General features: G+C 47.5%; 1 protein-coding gene across 4 annotated transcripts in view; it reads right to left on the bottom strand.

Moving 5' to 3' along the window:
• CDYL (chromodomain Y like) overlaps positions 1-20,493 on the bottom strand; it is a 181,276-nt gene that overhangs the window by 5,104 nt on the left and 155,679 nt on the right. For 3 of the 4 annotated variants that reach the window (XM_031012411.3, XM_063707299.1, XM_055390979.2), the window contains exons 3-5: positions 14,953-15,209; positions 13,009-13,181; positions 7,002-7,212 (exon numbers count right to left, since the gene is read on the bottom strand). In XM_031012411.3, coding sequence (XP_030868271.2) covers positions 7,002-7,212; positions 13,009-13,181; positions 14,953-15,209 — 641 coding nt within the window. The remainder of the gene's footprint in view (positions 1-7,001; positions 7,213-13,008; positions 13,182-14,952; positions 15,210-20,493) is intronic. The other variant, XM_031012412.3, reaches the window with a different exon arrangement.

Below are 20,493 nucleotides of genomic sequence, written 5' to 3'. Positions count from 1 at the left end.
TCGGGGTTTTCCTTTCATAGACTGTGCTTCTTTCATTCTCAGCATAGAGTGAGGACACTACAGCCACATCCCTGAAGTTGAGCATGAAGTATGTTCTCAGGACCAGCTTAGCAGAGCCTTAGCTTGGGCAGCGGAGGCAAGCGACCCCGCCAGGCCTGGTGTCTGTGGTTCAATCACAAAGGGCAGGTGTCCGCAGGCTTCCTCTCCCGCCCTTCCTGCAGGGCCCTGGCTGTCTGTCCCAGTCAATTCTTCCAACTTTATTTTCTGCCACCTGGAGGTCAACTTACAGTCCCACCACTGTTCTCTTCCCTGTCTCCCTTTCATCCCCCTTTCTTGACTCTCTTGGGCCTGATGCCAGCTGAGAATGGCCCTTCTCTCTGCTCAGCACTCACTCATTGCGGCTGGTCTTCCTCCGCAGCCCCGCCGGCTCCATGCCTGCTCATCCCTGGAGATCCTTTCCCTACCTTCAGTGTTCTCCATTCCAGGTGGTTGGATGTGCAGGACAAGCAAGGGCATTTCTCAATTTACTCAAGAGCAAAAATGACAGGGCTCACGCTAGGTTGTTAAAGCTTTCTCACTTAAACACGGCCAGCGAGTTGGTTTGAACGACAGTCACCCAAGAAAACAACAACAACAAATCTCCCTTGGTAAGATTTGTATTATAGGATTAAATACACGCAATTGCGTGAGCATATTCTTATATAAACACACTATTTTCAGTAGTTTCAAAATGAGAGGTTTTAAACTTCTACCCAAATAACCAATTCACACAGATGCAGGCGGTGGGAACCTCACCAGCTAGCACGTTGCTCTGAGATGGCTGAGTGCACAGGGACTCCCTGTAGACAACCTACATCACCCCATGATGTGGTCAAAGTTGTCCAACTATTAAAAGAAAGTTATCCTGGAACCATCCAGAGAGATGGGAAATGCCGAGGAAAGTTAAATAGAGATGTCTTTTTAGTTTGGCCAGAGTACAGTAGGACGGGTGGCGAGGAAACTGGCCCAGTATGAGCAGAGGGGATCCAGGAATCTTCAGCCTTATGGGGACTGCTGTGGCAGAGGTTTTACCACCTGCTCCCTCAGGCCAGTCTCTGAAGTCCCCAAGAGAGGGCTCTCAAGGTATGAGCGTGGGGTAAGGCCCTCAGGTACTCGCTGGGCATTCTCCAGCTTCACACCCCAGCAGGCCCCTGAGAGGTGCAAGATTTCCACATGGGAGCCTGTGGGCGGCAGACCGTGCCATCCTCCATGCACTCCATGAATGTCTAGTGGGCACTAGGAAGGCTAAACTGGAAGAGACTCCTTGGCTGATTTACGTAGCCCTCGCCTACAGCGGAGGGCCTGCTGTAAGAAAGGAGAGGCCGGCCGGGCGCGGTGGCTCACGCCTGTAATCCCAGCACTTTGGGAGGACGAGGCGGGTGGATCACGAGGTCAGGAGATCGAGACCATCCTGGCTAACACGGTGAAACCCCGTCTCTACTAAAAATACTAAAAATTAGCCGGGCGTGGTGGTGGGCGCCTGTAGTCCCAGCTACTCGGGAGGCTGAGGCAGGAGAATGGCGTGAACCCAGGAGGCGGAGCTTGCAGTGAGCCGAGATCGCGCCACTGCACTCCAGCCTGGGCGACAGAGCGAGACTCCGCCTCAAAAAAAAAAAAAAAAAAAAAAAAAAGAAAGGAGAGGCCACACAGCCTGCATTATTTGCATGTTCTTTTTATCTTGATAATGTGATTCCTTTAGCTTATCCTCCTGGCAGAGCTCTGCACATGCAAAGTGGGGAAAACCACACTTGTCCCAGTCTTGCCTCAGGCTGCTGAAAGCTCAAATACACCAAAGGCTCATGAAAGGAACGACATCATTTACATCATATGCATAGTCACTTTCAACAAGAGTTGTCGAAGTCATCTGAACAACGTTTATTCACTTTCTGTAGAGAGGCTTCGTCAGATACTCTGCTCAGAAAGTGTAGAATTCACGCCGAGTGAAATGCAGGCTCTTCGCTCTTGAGTTAGAGCAGGGTTTCTCCCCCTGGACACTAGGGACATTCCGGGCTGGACTGTTGTTTGGTGTGGGGGCTGTCCTGTGTGCTACATGCAGGGTGCTGAGCAGGGCTGTCCTGTGTGCTATGGAGGGTGCCGAGCAGTACCCCGGCCTCTGCTAATGGCCATCTCCTCATGTGTGACAACCAAGTTGTCTCCAGACATTGTCCCCCAGGGGTGAGGTCAGGGGGTGAAAACTGCCCAGTTGAAAACAGCAGCTCAAGAGGCACCAGTACATCTCCAGGGGAAGTGTAAAGTAAAGATCTGCCAAGGCTTGTAGAGTGGGGAGAAACACGGCTGACCAGAGGGCAGGCATTCGTCCTGTGATGACTTCAAGCCTCACGGCCCTTTCTGGGCATGGTGAACTCTGACACCTCTACCCCTGAGCAGCATTCAGGCCCAGGGCTCCACTTCCAAAACGTCTTCGGCCAAAATGTGTCTGAACATCAAGTTGGTTTAGTATTTGCCCCACATCTGCACCGACACCACACATCTACATAGATCATACAGTGGGAGGGGTCAGAACCTCAGATCTCAACCTCCTTTGGATAAATAACTCAAAATGAGCTTCACGGGATGTTCTAGAGGATGAGGATTCTTTCCTGCCGGGACAGGGTTAACTGGCAGGACACAGTCTCGTTTACAGTAATCGCTACGATGAACTGGTTTTACTGATAATGACTCTACCATGGGAGTCTGGTGGTGTCAGGTGCGTGCAGTACGGTGTAAAGGACAAAGCAAATGACTTGGATAAGGCACCCATGTCCCCACCCCAGCAAGCTGCCTGCTGTGGGAAGTGCTGTCAGCAGGCAACAGAGAGCTCAGGGCCTCCCCCATGGACCGCTCTTCCCAGGGCCGCCAACCCCACGGCCAACTGCAGTGGGACACCGGGTACCGCCATGAGGCCACGTGGTTCCAGAGCTCCCTGTCAGTCAGCTCTGCCCAATCCTGCTTCCTTTCTGCCCTTCCACGGACGCTGGCACCTAATCTACCAGACCCTGCTTCCCAAATCTATCTTAGCTTCCAGAGAAACCACCCTGTGACGGGGGGAGTGGACAGACCGAGGGTGAGGAGAGGGATTTAGAAACTGCACAGCTTCCCAGCTGGCAATGAGGGACCATCCCCCAACAGGCCAGGTGGAGAAGCCACAGTACCTGGCACAGGCAGCCATCCACGTGCTAACACTCTCACAGGTGAGAGGCAGGGACATGGGTGCAAGCAGAGGGGCAGCCGGGAGCAAGAGGCAGAGAGAGCTGAGACTTGGCCCTAGCCCCTGGACTTGTCAGCAAGAGTGGACAAGCTCCACCCAGGTTAATCAGCCACTGGAGGAAGGTCTGTCAGCTTGTGAAGGGTGGGGAGGTACCCTAGAACTTGGTATGGGCGCTTCTGGGTGAATGCCCCCAACTTTGAAGTCCAGCTTCCTCTGATCCCAAGCCTACGGACATGGCCCACCCATCCCTATCAGAACACGTAAGCCCCCCTTGCTAGAAGATAAGGCAAATATCTCTCAGCAAGGCAACACTGCCCCCCAAAACCTGCCCCATCCCCTCTCCTGGCGTCAGGCCTGTAACTCGCCTCTTCCCTGAAACGGGCTGCACGACCCAGCCAAGGGTGCAGGTGGGAGCTGTGAGAAAACACGAGGGCCTGGATTCTCAGGGCGCCTGACCTGGGGCCCAACCACAAGCTGGACAGGAGATTCACTGACATCGGGGCTCTCCTGCGATACTGATTTGGTCCTGCTAGGTTCCCAGGAGATGGTCTGACCTGGCTGCTGGGATGGCTACTGGAAGCACGAGGGAGGTGGGGGCCCTGCTGAGTGAGGCTGAAAGGCCAGGGCTGAGTAGGGAGGGGTGGGACAAGATGCATATGGAGCCTGTGGTCAGTGCCAGAGGGAGGAAGGCAGCACAGCCGGTGGGGCCATCCACAGCAGGGAAGGGCATGCCTGGAGTGCTGGCTGGGACTGGGAGAGGCAAAGCGCCTGACCACGGGACCCCACATGACCACACGTGGGGAGTGACCACCACGAGCTGAGTTCCATCAGCCCCACAGGCGCAAGGTCAGGCAGGGCCCACGGCGGATGCACAGCTGGGCTTGGCAAGCTCCGGAGGGCATGGGCCGGCAGCCTAGACCCCTGCGTCACCCCTAGACCCTTGAGTACCCACGCCCTGCCTCAGCTCACACCTACAACCATGGGGGACTCCCTGTGACTGAGTGTGGCCTGTGGGTGGGTTGGATCACTGGGTGGATGCGCAAGCCAAAAAGGGGACAGCAACTTCACCAGAGCCTCATCCAGCAGGCCTGAAAGAGAATGTGGTGAGGAAAATGCCCCCACTGGGGGCAGATGCACCTGGTTACCCCCTGGTGTAGGAGAAAAAGTGGATCAAGGTTAGAATAACACTAGCTGCCAGCAGGGGTGGGTGTCCTGGACAGAGGCGTGTAGTGGGTGGAGGAATGGGAAGCGTGCAGGTTGCTGTCTCACATTAATGTCCACCTGAGAGCATCCGCCATGGAGGGGGCACTGAACAGCTTTGAGAGACGGCTGGTGGTCGCTGGCCACCCAGGGCTGGCCAGAGGGGCCTCAACAGCACAGTCTCTGACTTACCAAAGGCTGATGCAGTCGCTGTTGCTACTGAGCGTCCAGCCTGCCAGCAGGAGATGCCAATGTGATCGGCCCACATGACACCATTCCCAGGGAGGCCCGCCTGTGGGCGCTGGGCAGCACGCTGATGGCTCCAACAGGCATGGGCATATCCTCTGGGTCTGAGTCTGCCTGTCCCACCTGCAGATCCTCAGGCAGCATCACTCTCTGTGGCTATGGACGGTCTCGTCCACCAGCATGGGGTGCCTCAGGGTGGTGCGTTGTGACCAGAACACCAGCCTCACAGCAAAGACCATGTCAGGGGACAGGACCCGAGAGTCCTGTGGCTAAGTCACATATAGCACCTGCCACAGCCGCCAGCCTGGTAGGGCGTCGGCACTGCCTGAGAGGTGCCAGTTTGGAGGTGGCTCCATGATGGTGGGCAGCAGCGTTTTCTGATTTGTAGCACATACAGTACAAAGACCTCTATCTGGAAGGACACGTGGCCTGGGAAATGGGATGCAGGCCGGTGCCGTTTGTTCCTCTCCTGATCAACTATAGCAGTTAAGTGGACAAGTGCAGCAACTCTGAGCTGGGCACAGTGAGCAGGCCACAGATCCCTTGGGGGTGAGTGTTTTAGCATTTGGGCGGCTGCTGAGGCCAGCAGAGGTGGGAGCTATGGGTGAGGGGAACTACCCTGGGGTGTGAGAAGGTGAGGAGCAGGGCAGCTCTGAGACCAGTGCGGCACTGGGGGACACGGTCTGGCCTATTCACCTTCCTCCTTCTCTCTTGTATTCCTTTATTTTAAACGTTCTGGTTTTCAAGTACGTTTAGATGCAGGAAGATGACAAAAGTAGTACAGAGTTCCCATAAACCTTCAGGCAGCTCTCCCTAGGTTAAAAAATGTCACATAACATCTTAAGATGACCAAAGCCACTGACAATGTGCTAGTCACTCAACTACAAACATGATGTGAATTTCACCAGCCTTCCCACTCTTGTCCTTTCTCTGGCCCAGGAGCCCATCCTGGGTCCCTGATGTTCTGAGCTGTCATGTCCCCTTGGTCTCCTCCAGTCTGAGACGGTTCCTCAGTCTTTCCACGTCTTCTCTGACCTTGGCGCTTTGGAGGAGCACTGCGGGTGTCTGCAGACTTCCCCCCAGTCTGGGCCTGACGTTCCTCATGATGAGACTGAGCTGCTGCACCTTCAGGAGAAATCCCACGCAGCGACAAAGGCTGTGTTCCCCTCAGTGCTTCATGTTGGCTTTTGTCTTATTTCTGTGAACTCTGACCACTCGGCAAGGTGGTAGTTGCCAGGTTTCTTTACTGTAAAGTTACTATTTTTCCCACTGCAAATAATGAGAGGATCCAAATATCCTTTTTCTCATCACACTTTTACCCACTGATTATAACATCCAGGTTAAACATTTCAGGTTCCGGCCTGCAAGTTATTACTGCCTAATCTTCTTCCTCTAAGTTTCTCCCAGAAAGAAAGCCCCTTGGAACCTGAAGGAGCTGGCCCCCAAAAGGTGCATGAATGATCTGAATGGCCCTGGGGTGAACTGTGGTGGACATGGAACTGTGCTGCCATGATCGCTCCTGGGGAGGCCTGGCTGCCTGGCTGCGGGTGCTGCTGTTAGCAGACGGCCACAGGGTGCCTTTAGGGATGCCCTCAGCTGTAGGGAGCCACCTCGTCCAGGGCGCAACGCTTCCCGCACATCCCACCCCCAAGGATGATGGGCATAGTATCACTTTGACCTCTTCCTCTGTCCGGTCCTGCTTCCTTCCCATCCCTTCCACAGGTACTGACTACCTGCTAATTCTCCATGTGCCAAACTCATCTCAGTGTCTGCTTCTGGAGAACCTGACCTGTGACACCACCTCCTGCCCTATTTCAAGGACTAGAGAATGAGATGTGAATAACTGCTTGATAAATCACAAGCTACAATACAAACACAAACTACTATAATGAACGGATTAAACAGTTAAAGAAATAAAAACACACAATTATATGGAAGACAACCCTCTAATCCTATGTGACTTTGCTCCCTCTTAAAATTGCCTTCTCTTAAAAGTGCAGCTTTTAAGTTATTAGGTGTAGAACTTTTCGATTGCAAATTGTTGGTTGGGTTACTGATTGGGTATTTACTAACAGTAGATATCCGTGTGAATTATGCAAAGTGGTAGGCTCCTCAATGAATGAAGTCCTTCTCTAGGGAATGATGCAAAAAAGGTCAACAACGTCTATGAACCCAAATCTGAATTACAAGATGGAAAGTCCCCACAGAATGACACACTGTACAGCTTTAGAAAAACAATAACCAAGCTAGATTTCTTCAGGAAGCTTTCTAGAATGACTTTTTTTTTTTTAAAAAAAAAGGTACTCACAGATGCTCCTCCCATTATCTTGGGAAACATAACGGTAGAACAGCCATCTGGACTCTGTCCGAAGGTGGTATAGGGTGTTTGAAACCAAGCCTTTTCATTAGCCCAAACCACATCGCAAAGAGGCAATATAGATGCTCCTAGACCAATGGCTGGGCCATTGACTGCTACAATAATGGGCTTCTTAAATTGAATGAAAGTATTCACGAAGTTTCTAAAATGAAAAATAAATGGGGAATTACTCAAAACATTGCATATTTGAGCAAAGGAAAAGTCTATTATGGAATTCAATTTACCAAGATATAAATGCTACGGAAATCCTGAAGACTTGAGATTTGTTTAAGGCCTTCCCCAGCAGTTGTGGATCCTAGACTTATTTACGATGTGTTGTAAAGGTTTGGTGACAGCCTGGAGCCCACGCATGTGGTGGCTGTCGCTACAGGCCCTACGTGAAGGCCACAGGGTAACATGCAGCCATGAGCTGCAATGGAATTTGCAGGTGGCTCTCGGGCTCTATAAACAACACATCTTGCTCCCCAATCTGTCTTCCCTCGAAGACACAGGAGCCCAATACATATTCTGGGCTTCACAAGACAAATCAAGAAGCTGTCACAGAGGAAATCTGGCCCAGGGCATACTAAGACTGCCTGGTGTTAAGTGTATGGTGGTGGATTAGGGGTCACAAAAACCCTGGGATCTGGGTCTGGCCTTGGTTCATGATTTCAGACAGCTCACTGATTATTTGGCAATAATTGCTATTTCCTGAGTTTATGTGGAAGTGGACTGAACAGTCTGGGGGATACAGAGACAAGAGTGTCACAGGCTGGCTCAAGACATGAGACCCACAAACAAGAAGAGCAAACAGCACAGGGCTCAGGCCTGTACCCACATCCTGCTCCACTGCGGGCTGGAGGGTACGGCTGCAGCAGGAGTTCGGAGGACAGTGGGGTCAGGCGTGGGGCAGCCTCTGCACAGGATAGGGGTTTAATAAATCAAGCCCATGCTATTTTGGGATTTGCTTTAGATCAGGCTGGAAAAGTAGGCTGCTTTTCAATGTAGGGTAGCTTGGTGTCATACCACTTTAGGAATGTGCATTTTCTTCCCCCAAATACTAGAAGCTGATCTTATGCTCAGAGGTTGTTTCTTGTTATGATTTCACACAGTGGAGAAAAGAAGAAACACAAGATAGTCCCTTTAGTGCAGGCTGAGTTCTAGATCAGAAGTGCAGAGTAAGGACAGCTTTTCACTTGCTGGATTCTAAACCTGACCCCCATCTTTAATACTGAAAATAACAATCTAGATGCTCTCTACAATTCAGCAATTTAAAACCAGAGCAATCTGTTCAGATCTTCTCTGAAAATCATGACTCAGCATCTGAGATAGCTCCCCACTCAACTCCCCGAGACACTGACGGATGACTCATATTTTTTGGCAGGGGCAGGTCAGGGAGGTGAAGAGGGTTGTGTCTGTGTGTGTATGAACAGGAGAGTGAGGAATTGCAGAGTTTAGCGGCTGGACCTCAGCCTAGCCCCCAAGGTTTGTGGGATCTTTGCATTGAGCAAGAATCAACTCATTCAAATGAATGAGTTGCACTAAGTCTTTCTAAATGAGAGCCTGAGGCATTGTTAGAACGATCACACTGGGGTTTAATGATCAGAGTGTCAGACAACCTTTTAAGCAGACTCTTGAAATAAGCCTAGAAGAACTACATGAAGCTATTTCAGTTGTGTCATCTTTTGAGGATATGGGGTCAATGACACAAGATGGAAATACATTTCCTAGGCCCAGTAACTGATGACTCATGAAAAGGTAAAACTGCTGAGCTGTCTCTCAATGATAAGGAACAGCTGTTTCCAAAATCTGAGTAGCTCCAATTTCATCTGCCTTATGGAACAGAAGGCAAACTGTTATAGCCGTTACCCTGGCTGACATCTGGAAACCACGGATGGGGCAATAAATTAACATAAAAGGGATGATCAAAATCAAGGTAATAAGAAGGTAATTCTACAGAGAAACAGTAAAAGGAATTATTTCATATATCCTTGCCCCCATGCCCATATATTTGTATAAAAAAATCTGCTTCTAAAATATTAATAGATATTGATAAGCCGAAACTTAGATTTTGATAGGCTGAAGGCGTTTTTTGGAACTGAAATTTTATTTTTACTTTTGCCTGGAATGGTGACTTCACCTGAAGCTGGTGGCTCTTTCTGGACGGTGTATGAATGAACCAGCATGCTCTGGAGCAAAGAGCCCCTTCCCTTTTCAGGGAATGGGAACTGGCCATTCTGAATAGTGAGCCCTGAGATGCCAGAAATGGATGTGGTGCACACAGAGACTCGTTTTGTTTTAAAAAAAAAAACCTTTACAGAAATGCTTTCTCTGCCTAGTAGAAACTTCCCAGGACCATAAAGGCTTAACCAAGGGAGCTGCAAATCAAGGCACAAGGAACCAGAGGCGAGGCAGGGGCTGCCTTCAAGCCTGGGACGGTCCTCTCCCAAGTAGCCCCTGCTTCTGTGGGCTTCAGCCAAGTGTGTTTTAAACTTAAAATCAAAATGTATGAACACTCAAATGTGTGCCATGCAACATACTGAATTTAAATTTGTTTCTTTGGAATTGAATTCAAGGCTGTTGTTGGGTATGGCAGGAAAGGAGGCTGATATTTGCCACATAATTAGTCTAAAAAGACTTTATAATTAAACAAAACTCTTCCTTTAAAGGACATTTACTAATCTGGAGATATCAAACAGTTGGAAAATCACATAAGATGTAGGGACTGTCGAAGGAACGTTTGGGGAGAAGGAGGCAGCAGGGACCTGAAGTTGGGCAGCCAGTGTGCTGCTTTCCATGGCTGAGGTCTCTCTCATTTGAATGGCACCTTCGTTTGAAGGACTAATGGGGTACAGGTCAGGGTCATGGGGCATGTTTACTGGCTCACTTTGTTCTCTCCCAAATCCTCTTGCCCCTGGGGCACTGCTTGGGCAGGGCCCCCGGTCTCCCTCTGTGGGAGGAAGAAGAAATCTCACTTTTGGGGAGAGAAGTCTCCTGGTCCTTAAAACCCAGTGGCAGCTACTGGTTCCGGCAGACTTCAAAAGCCTAATGCTGTCCATGAACTTGAAATAATTTTGTTCTAACCACAAAGGTGCAGAATATTTTTGTTGCAATTACCCTGCAAACTGCAAACCACCAGTCCTCGTCACGAAGTCAGCTGCTCTAGATACCTGGTGACCTAATATGAAACCTCATCTTCCTGTTTGTTTCCCACTTTTCCTTTGGAAACTTGCTACAATGAAGTCCTTTGCCTCCAAGTTTTAAGGAACATGAGACAAGACACCAGAGAAATGAAAAATATACACAGGAAGAGCTTTTATCCACATAAAAATTAATTTAAATGCAAATAAGAAAAGGAAAGGTTAAATGACTCTGGTGTAACTATTTTTCTGATCTTGCCAGACTATATTAAGGAAAATTCACGTTGACAAAAATATAGTCACATGAAGAAACAAGTTGGTTTTCCTAAAGCAGGACTTGGCTCTTCACAAGAATATCAATCCAGCTTTTTGTGGGGAATAGGGAGAGTGGACGGAGCAGGGAGCTGATGAAAGTGAACTTTTAAAGTGACATCAAGTTCAACAAAGGAGATCTCCACTTAAACCTGACTGGATCTAGCTTTCCTCTGCTTTTACTGATCCCAGCGCCACAAGCCCACAGCCTCTGTCCAAGGGAATTCAGCGCTGGAGGGAGGAGTGAGCTGCACCCGGGGAGGCACCAGCGGGCTCACAAGTGGAACCAGGGAAAAGCCTACACGGGAAAACGGAGCCAGGACCCAGAAGGCACTGGCTGACACATCCGATTTTCTTATTACCGCAGAGCTACCAAAAAGCACAATATTATGTGTACATTCAGTGTGATATTATGGAGAACATGCAAAGTGACCATATGAGGCATGGTGGTTTGTATTTTAAAAATAAAAGTTAAGTTCATGGAATTCACCCTGAATGGATAATAATGAAGCTGTCTCAGAGGCGCTGAGAGTCAGCGCCTTATGACACTGATCAAGCAGTTTAATCTTAAACTGAAGAACAAGATGGTCCCACCTAGTGTACCACAGGGATGAAATCCCCTAGGAGATTAGAAACAATACTTAATAAGATCAGACTATAAAATTTCAAACCACTTCTGAAAAAAACCACACATCATGTGATAGCCTGTAAAAGGTAACATTCAAAAGATTAAGGGATAACCTCCTAAATACATGTGTACATCATATGAGAAAATATAGTAATTCTGAAAATGATGAAATATGTCATGAGAGGCTAAGGCAATCCCCTTCAACCCAGAGGTGTGGGTTCCAGGACTCCTGTGATGGGCTGTTTGGTGCCCATCAGAGCCATCTTGGGTGTCAGTCAAAGAAAGACATCCCTCCCTACCCCAGACTCACCAAAACAGAAAAAAGAGCCCCACTACCCACCACACCAATCCTGCTGTGCAAGCTCTAGAAGGGTTCAGGTGCTAGAAAGCCCAGTGCACCAAGGGCAGTGCTCAGCTGGAGCCTAGTAACTATCAAAAGTAGTTCAACTTCAGCCCTCCAGAAATCTGGGATTTTGGAAAAGATCCAACTTACTTTACTGCCATTTTGCCAGTCTACGTTTTCTTTCATTTTTCATCCTCTGTAAGTTAAAAAGGCAAGCACAAAGGGCTTATGGGGGCCACCTTGGGACATGTCATTTTAGGGAGGTGGGTAGAGAAGCATAGCCAACTTTCATGTTGATGACTAGGTTTCATCCATTTTAAAAAAAATTCATCTCCGAAAAATCAGACACTTCTAATTATACAGAGAGTGATTAGCATGATAAATGAGGGGATATGATTTTAGACGAATTAAGTGGTTTTAGAGAAAGTTTTGCTGCTATATGTTGCCATATAGCAGAGGAAAATCCAACAACCAAGGAAATAGAAATATCTCAAAGTCATATTGCCACATGAAAAAAGCAAGTTGCAAAGCAACAACAGAACTAAATTGATATTATTTGTGTGTATATATGAAATAAAAATTTGAAAATGCTTAGATCAAGACATCTATTGTACATCATGGTGACCACAGTTAATGTATTTTTATACTTGAAAATTGCCGAGAGTAGATTTTAAGTGTTCTCACCACACACACAAAATGGTAAGTATGTGAGGTAATGCATATGCTAATTAGCTTGATTTAACCATTCCACAATGTATTCGTGTTTCAATACACCATGTTGTACACTATAAGTATATACAATTTTTACTTCTGAATTTAAAAGTAAGTCTAAAAAATTAAACTGAAAATTATAACAAAATGTTCAGAAAAAGGTTGGGGAAGACACACCAATGAATGCTGGATACCTTGAGGAGAGTGAGGGACAAGGAGGACTTCTGCTTTTTATTTCCTACTATCTGGTTCTCTGTCCAGTTGGAACTTAGGATGAAACTGAACAAGAATGTGCACTACTTGTATTTAAAGAAACAACAACAACAAAAAAACAACAAAAAACAAAAAACAAAACTCTCCATGTGGTGTTACGGAGCTATCTCATCATAAAGCCTAGACAGTTTACTTCAGAGTCAAGCAAATGGTAATTTACTATTTGGAACAGATCTTTATTTAAGGGTTGAGGACAGAACATACTCACGGCACAAATAATAGGAACTCTGGCTACCCATGATCATCTACTCTAATCATCAGAACATTCTCCGAACACTTGCTGGGTTTAAGCCAACCCTGAAATCAGTTATCTGCCCAAGGCAATCAGTAATTTATGGCAGGCCCATAGAAAAGATTTTGCCCAAGGCAAGTAGTAATTTATGGCAGGCCCATAGAAGAGACAGATGATTTAATTAATTTTGCTGCTCGTGTCTCTCCATGGAAGATGATGTGTATCTTATTCTCAAGGCTTGGTCAGGCCCATTCTATCAGGATTGGTTTACCAAAAACAAAACACCCAACCAATGTTTAAAAAACATTATTTTTACATACCTGATAGCTTCTGCCATTTTAGTGCTTTCTCTTTTCCTGTCATCTGTCAGACGTCGTATAAAATAAATAAAGTCAAGTCCACAACAGAAGACGCTGCCAACGGCGCTGAGCAGTACCAGCTTGCTGTCATCGGCAGCGGCCGTGCTCAGAGCACTCTGGACTTCTCTCATTACCTGAAAGTCACCAGAAGTTAAAGTGGCAAAGAATATTTTGGGTTTAAAATCCTAAAAGCATTTTTTTTTTTGGAGACAGTCTCACTCTGTTGCTCAGGTTGGCGTGCAGTGGTTTAATCAAGGCTCACTGTGCTCTCGAACTCCTGGGCTCAAACAATCCTCCCGCCTCCGCCTCCTAAGTAGCTGGGACTACAGGCTTCTGCCATCATGGCTGGCTCATTTTTCAACTTTTTTGTAAGAGATGGAGTTTTGCTATGTTATCTAGGGTGGTTTTGAACTCCTGGGCTCAAACAATCCTCCTGCCTCAGCCTCCCAAGTAGCTGGGACTATAGGCTTGTGCCATCACGGCTGGCTCATTTTTCAACTTTTTTTGTAGAGATGGAGTTTTGCTATGTTGTCTAGGATGGTCTTGAACTCCTGGGCTCAAGTGATCCTCCTGCCTTGGCCTCCCAAAGTGCTGGGATTACATGCATTAGCCACCGCACCCTGCCTAAAAGCATTTTATTACTGGAGAATCTGCATCTGTGAAAAATGCATCATAGCCTGATACAGTTACTGATATCTACCATGATTTTAATTAATTTGCAAATGTCTCATTTTCTGTAACCAGAGATTGAGATGCTGGGGATGGAGTAAAATATAACTACATAACTTGAGTATAATTAAAAAGACATGGGAATCTACATTATCTTAGTATTTATACAGCCATTGCGGCTCTTAGATAAGGCAAGTTGCTTATTATATCACTGGGCATTTCTCCAGTTTGGACAGCAGGTGGCACATTCAAACCAGTTGAAAGAAACTCATTCAGTTCTCCTGTTTTTTGTTTTGTTTTGTTTTAAAAACTACCCTATTACACTAGGGACAGAAAATAGTTTGGTGCGTAAGTGCGTTAAGTCCAAGCACATTAGCATGGACTGGTAATTTTAGGGCATAAAATCATTTTAAATGATCTCTGTGAAGCATTTAAAAATAATCAATGAAGGGACTCTGCAGTCTAAAAACGTACCAAGGACCAACTTTGAACTGGTTTGTTATGTGACCCCGGGCGAACACACAGACTTTCTGTAGTTAAGTTTTCTTGTCTGGACAAAACTCAACCTAGCTACTCACAAACTACTAGGACTTAAAATTTTGGAAAGGTATAGGTTAGGTTCAAATACTCCCGATTCTAGAAACTTCACAAAATTCATGTTCTAACCTTTCCAACAACCAGTTCTGGAAAACTTACTTACTAGGCACTATCAGCAATGAGCATGTGTGGAAATCCCTGTCGCTGTGTGTTCTGCTACAACCACTGAGGAGTATCTGGGGACTGGAAAGATGATAAATATTCTGAAGGGACTGGGATCCCCGGGGGCATTTAAATTCTGTCTGAACAAAGAACCCTTTAAGGATCTGATGAAAGCTAAAGCAAAGCGCGTGCACACACATTTCCCACGTGCCTTCATGGAGCCCCGTGCCCGCCAGATGAAGAGCTTCCAGGCAGGAGGTGAACCACAGAGGCACAGAGGCCTGGGTGGACCCACACCCGGGAGAATGGGGATGGACACTCAGCACAGGCCAAGCATCCTGAATTCACGGCCGCTGGAGGTGGGACACAGAGCAAAGCCCGCAACTTCCCCTCTGCTCCCTCCCTTCTGGTGGGCGTCGGGAGATGGCCCAAAAGGAGGTTTAGAAAGAGCACAGGAAGAGCCAGTTCCGCCAGGCAGGCCTGGAAATCAGGCAGGGAGAAGCACGAAGCCCACGCCAGCCCAAGAGCGCCTCTCACCTCTGGATTTAGTGAGTTATTCTCTGAGGACTTTGTGGATAACAAGATGTGGGTGAAGCCATCCTGCTTCCTGACCACAATATCTCTGTATCTGTAGGCACTTTCTGTTTGCCTCACGCTGAAACGCAATCGCTTGTCAAAAGGCTGGTCTCTTCTGTCGTCAATAAATTTCCTTTTGCTGGCAGTCACTCCTGTAACAGATGTCTGTATGTTGGTTGTCCCATTGGCTGTTAATGCATCCATGAACGGAGATGTACCTGCCGAGAGTTTGAAATCACAGTAGTCTGTGATGTCCCACCACCAGTTCACTCCCAGGTGTCATCTTTGAATTGGATAAAGATGTTCATTACACACTTAGGATTAAACGAACATAAGAACATTAAAACTTAGAACCTTTAGAAAGCCAAAGTCTACTTTTAAAGCCACTTGCTCTCTTTCAAGGTCTGACAAGAAAGTCACTTTTGTTTCACCTTGCCTAAAAAATACAGATGGAGAGGTACTTATTGAAAGGAAGCTACATAGTTAGAGATTTTTTTAAAGGACAGAATCAAGACAGAATGGGTCTCATGGAGAGTATCTATTCCAGGTTTGAGAAGCTGAAAGAAAAAAGGAAAATAATCAAGAAAATATCTTATTATTAGAGTCAAGGCCATCTAGTCGAAACTTCTTTTTCCAAATGCAAGATAAACTGGACAGACACATGGATGCAGCCAGCCTTCTCTGCGGGTCATAGAGCTGTGTGGCAGCCACCACTTCAGACCACCACCCCTGTGGGACACTCAGGAGTTGTTTCTAGCTGCCCTGGGAGGGACTATCAGAAAGTCCATCTACTTGTTCCAGTTCCTCTCCTTTTTCAAACAGCCCTGTGTAAGCAGCTGAAGATAGCCCTCCTCTCCTCCACCACATAAAGCATCCTGCCAACGTTCCCTCGTATGTCACAGCTCAACAGCAGCAACTGTTTTGCCAGCGTCTTGAGATGGGGTCTTGCTATGTTGCTCAGGCTGGTCTCAAACTCCTGGCCTCAAGTGATCCTCCTACCTTGGCCTCTCAAGCAGCTGAGATGTACAGGCATGAACCACTGCGCCTGGTTAAGAATGCAAATAATTATCCTCCTGTCTGTATGAATTGTCCCAATATGATCCAATGTGGTGATGAATGTAGAGTGGATGGGAAAAAAGGAATGAAATGTAAGAAAACTAGATCAGACTTTACTAGTAACATTAGCAATGGCAGAAGTTCTCTGAGGGCGGAGCATGAAGAATTATGAATCAGAAATATTTCCTCCAAAGTGAAAGAGAATAAGCCAAAGCCACCAGAAAACTCATGAATGGACATTTCAGAGGAGCCAAATAACCTCCCTGGCAAAACGACTTGACTTTCATTCAACTGGTGGAAATAATATTTTAATTGCTAGAGGTTTTCTTTTTTTAATTATATTTTTGAAAAATTTAAAGAGGTTATAATACATACATATGGTTCAAAAACCTAAAAATATAAAAGATATTAAGGTGAAAGCCCCCCACAGCCTGATCCTATTTACACAGGAACCCCCTGCCCTCTTAGCCACTGGGGCTGGGTTCTCAGGGGCCCCTCCAGAGTATCTCCATGGATATACAAGAAAACATCAATACAGACTTCTCCACCACCCTGGCTTTTAAAAGCACAGATGGCAGTACACTAGATGTAGTATAAGATGCTGTATCTTATACATTGTTGTCTTGCTTGTACATATATAAGATATACACATTGTTACATCTCATGGTTATTCCTTCGACAATATCTTAGAATGGCTCCTCTATCAGAACATAGCTTCCTGTTCTTTCCTAAGGCTGCGTGGCAGGCGAGGCCCACGGTAGGGATGCACTGTAATTCATTTTCCAGTTCACACTGCAACACGCACTACTATTCAGTGACTTGTCGATATGACCAACAACACAGTGACACATAATCCTGACCTCTGTCATCCCAGTGCTGTCAAATCTCTACAAGCTTCCAAAGGACTTGTAGCCTGGAGTAGTTCTAACTGGAGACCATTGGGTCGGATGTTACCAGTCAGCAAAGGTGTTGCTGAGTCCTTCCGAGGGACTCAGGAAAGACTTTTTCTTTTAACCTCCATCCTCTTCCCTATCAGATCCTTCTTCCATCTTTGTTTAAAAACGTTTGACAATCTCATCTCCCCCTCAGGAACCCTCTCTAATCTGTTCCTCCAGTCTCAGTCCCGTCACGGCCTCACCTGCCTGCACTTGCTGTCTTCACCTCTCCCTCTGTCCATCATTCTTCAACCCATTCAACTGGGACCCAGAGTTCACATGGCCAGGAACCTTCTGAGTCTAGAGAAATGGATGCTGGATGACTCTGAACATGTGAGCCTGGGGGAGCGGAAGAGGGGCTTCCACAGGGCAGCCTGGAGTTGCTGAGGGAGGAGGCGAGGGAGAGATGCTTGCTCCTCCAGGGTGAGCATCCAGGTGGAGATGGGCATAGCCCAAAGTGCACATCTACATCAGGGGAGGGAAGTCAGGGTTGGAGAGAGGTACTTGGAGTTGGTGCCAGAAATGGCTGAACTGACAGTATGAGCTCCCAGGGGAAGACTGAGACAGAGAGTTAGCCTGCTGAAGCCAGCTGGGAAGTGCTGGGGAGGGGCGCAGGCAGAGCCAGGAGGCAGCAGAGAAGCAGGAAGGCAATAATAACTGGTTTCCTCAAAGGAAGGAGAGCAGGCCACAGCAGTGAGGATGTGTCTGCAGGGGCAGGTGTTACAGAGGTGGAGGAGAATGCAGAAGAGGTGACGTAGGGAGAAATGAGAGGCCATTCGTAAGCGTGGGCAATGCTTCACTATGGCGTGAAGAGTGGAAGCCAGACCACAGGACACAATGAAAGACAACTAAAAATCGATCAATAAAAACACACGTGGGCACAGCAGGAGTTGTTAAAAGTGCAGGTGAGAAGACATTGCCACTTAGGTGACAGCCGACAGCAACGATTTCCCTGCCTAAAAAGAGACCACACCAGGAACAATGCTGTGCAGAGGCAGGCAGAGGCTACGTGACACGGTGCTGGCATGTTGGGACAGGAGACAGACGTGGAGACTCTGGGCATTCTCAGAAGAAGGGGGTTCCTTCGGACTACACATGCCAGCAGCTAGTAATGCCAAGTGAGAGCTCCTGGGTCTTTAAGAGTTCCTCAACCCGAGCTGGATTTTTCAATTGCTGCTATATCCAAGCACAAAAAGCAGCATCCTGGCAACACAGGAAAGGCCTGGTGTCATGGCCCAAATGCCTGTGTCTCATCCAAATTCCCGTGGGGAAATCCTCACCCACAAGGTGATGGTCTGAGGAGGTGGGGCCTTTGGGGGGTGATTAGGTCATGGGGGTGGGGCCCTCATGAATGGGATGAGTGCCCTTATAAATGAGGGCCGACACCCCCTGGCCCTTCTGCCCTGTGACGATGCAGCAAAAAGGTGCTATTTGTGAACCAGGAAGTGAGCCCTCAGCAGACCCTGAACCTGCTGGCACCCTGATCTTAGGGTTCTCTCCAGAATTATGAGGATAATTAACACAATAATTCTGTTGTGTATTTACAAGCCACCCAGTTGATGGTATTTTGTTAAGGCAGCCCAAATGGCTAAGAAACCTGCCTCCCACCAGGGCAAAGCTGGCTGGCTTCAGGTCCGCTCTCCCCACCTCTGGAATGCTCTTGCTTTCACTGTGTCTTTCCTTTCTCTACGTAAAGGTCACACATTCCTTAAACTCTCCCAGCAGTTTTCCTGGTGGCTTCCTTCCACCGAAGCAACATTTCTAGGCCATGGAGTCCATGCAGCCTTTATATGTGAGTCTCAGAAACAGCTTCAGCATTTTCTTTGAGGCGATAGTGCCTACGAACTATCCGTGGTTCTGCTAATTTAAAAATGGATTCATTTTGGCTCACGCTGACCAAGACTACTGAACTTGGCCTTCAGCCTCCTGAGTTAAAACTGTGTTGGCTCCTCGTGCCAGTGAGGTCCCTGCTCATTTCAGACTCTGTGATCTTGTTGGAGCTTCAGCGACCACACCCCACCCCAGTGTAATTCCTGGCACTCCCTGTTACTCATCTGAGTAGGGCATGTGACACTGAACTTTGCACTATTTAGGTAAAGAAGTATTCACAGCAGGATCGAGTCTTGGAGTCACAGGCTGCCAGCACTGACTAGGACCCTGATCATCACATATGCCCCCCACTGAAGACAATCAAGCCACAGTGTTCTCACATCACCTGGGGTTCTCATGCCACCCAGGGTTGTGCCCATCTCAGGACCTTTGCATGTGTTCTTCCCTCTGCCTAGAACACCTATGACCTGGAATTCAAATGGCCAGTTTCTTCTGCTCATCTGGACGGCAGCTCAAATTTCAGCGTCTCAGACAAGCCTTCTTGGACCTCCCATCCTAATGCTGGTCCCTCCCATCAGCACTTCATATGACCCTGGTTTGTTTTCTTCAAAGCACCCATGAAAGTCATTTCTTTCTCATTGTATTTTTATTTACAGTATCATCGATGTACTCCACCAAGCTGTGTAAGAGCAGGGTCCTCGCCTGTCTTATTCACCCATCCCCAGTGCATACAACACTCAGTACGTGTTTACTCAGTAAACTCATGGAAAGGGTCTTCAAGTCTCTTTAGTCCAGATCCCTCAATTCAGAGACAAGCAGCTAAGTGACTGGCCGAGTGTCACACAGCTCATTACCTCAACCCAAGCCAGGGATGGTAAGCTCCACACTTCAGAGCAGAAGTAGCTGCTAATGACTAAACAAATGGTAAACACTGAGATTCAGAAAGAAACCACCCCCCTCACCCCAAACTGTGGAAATCAGTGCGACTCCCCTGGAACGATGACTCTCATGGAAACACAGGAGTACAAGTTGCCTCTGTGAACTGAGAGTTCCTTACAGATTTGGATTCAGAGTACCAAGGCTTTCCTAGGATTTATTAACATAACATTCGACTAGGAAAGAAACCTAGTTTAGTATCTCTTGCAGTAACTGATTTTCTTCTAATATGTTCAAGAGCAAAAAGGATATCCTCAAATACATATGGCGAATCTGTTAAATATCACTGCTTCAAAAACTGCAAGTCTCTAACAATGACTTGTGACACCCTCTTCCCACCTAAAGAGAACAGCGTCTGTACTTCTTCACCTGCCACTGATAGCTAGGAAACTGAATAAAATACACATAACAACTGTTTGCAGGCACTGGACCACAGGCTGTGCAGGGCAATGTTCCCAGAGTGAAAGCAGACAAACATGGTGAGCCTAACAGTCCACCCGCCTTTCCACTGAAAGCAGCTGCCACACTGCAGGTGCACGGATGGGAAACCCAGACATAGCTGGCAAAAATGCTGTCTTAGAACAGGTGACTTGGGGGAGGCCCAGGAGGCTGTAATCTGTGAGACATGATATGGAAAAGGAGGGAGCTACATAGATAAAAAGTTCCAGAGAGCCTAGGGGATCCCTTTGAGTCTTTGCTGAACCAATCTGAGCATGCACAGGGAGAAATTCCACAAGGCTGGGCA

This window comes from Gorilla gorilla, chromosome 5 (assembly GCF_029281585.2).
Source record: "Gorilla gorilla gorilla isolate KB3781 chromosome 5, NHGRI_mGorGor1-v2.1_pri, whole genome shotgun sequence".
Taxonomy (NCBI): Eukaryota; Metazoa; Chordata; class Mammalia; order Primates; family Hominidae; genus Gorilla; species Gorilla gorilla.
The sequence above is the reverse complement of the archived record's forward strand: the minus strand, read 5'-3'. Positions and strand labels throughout refer to the sequence as shown.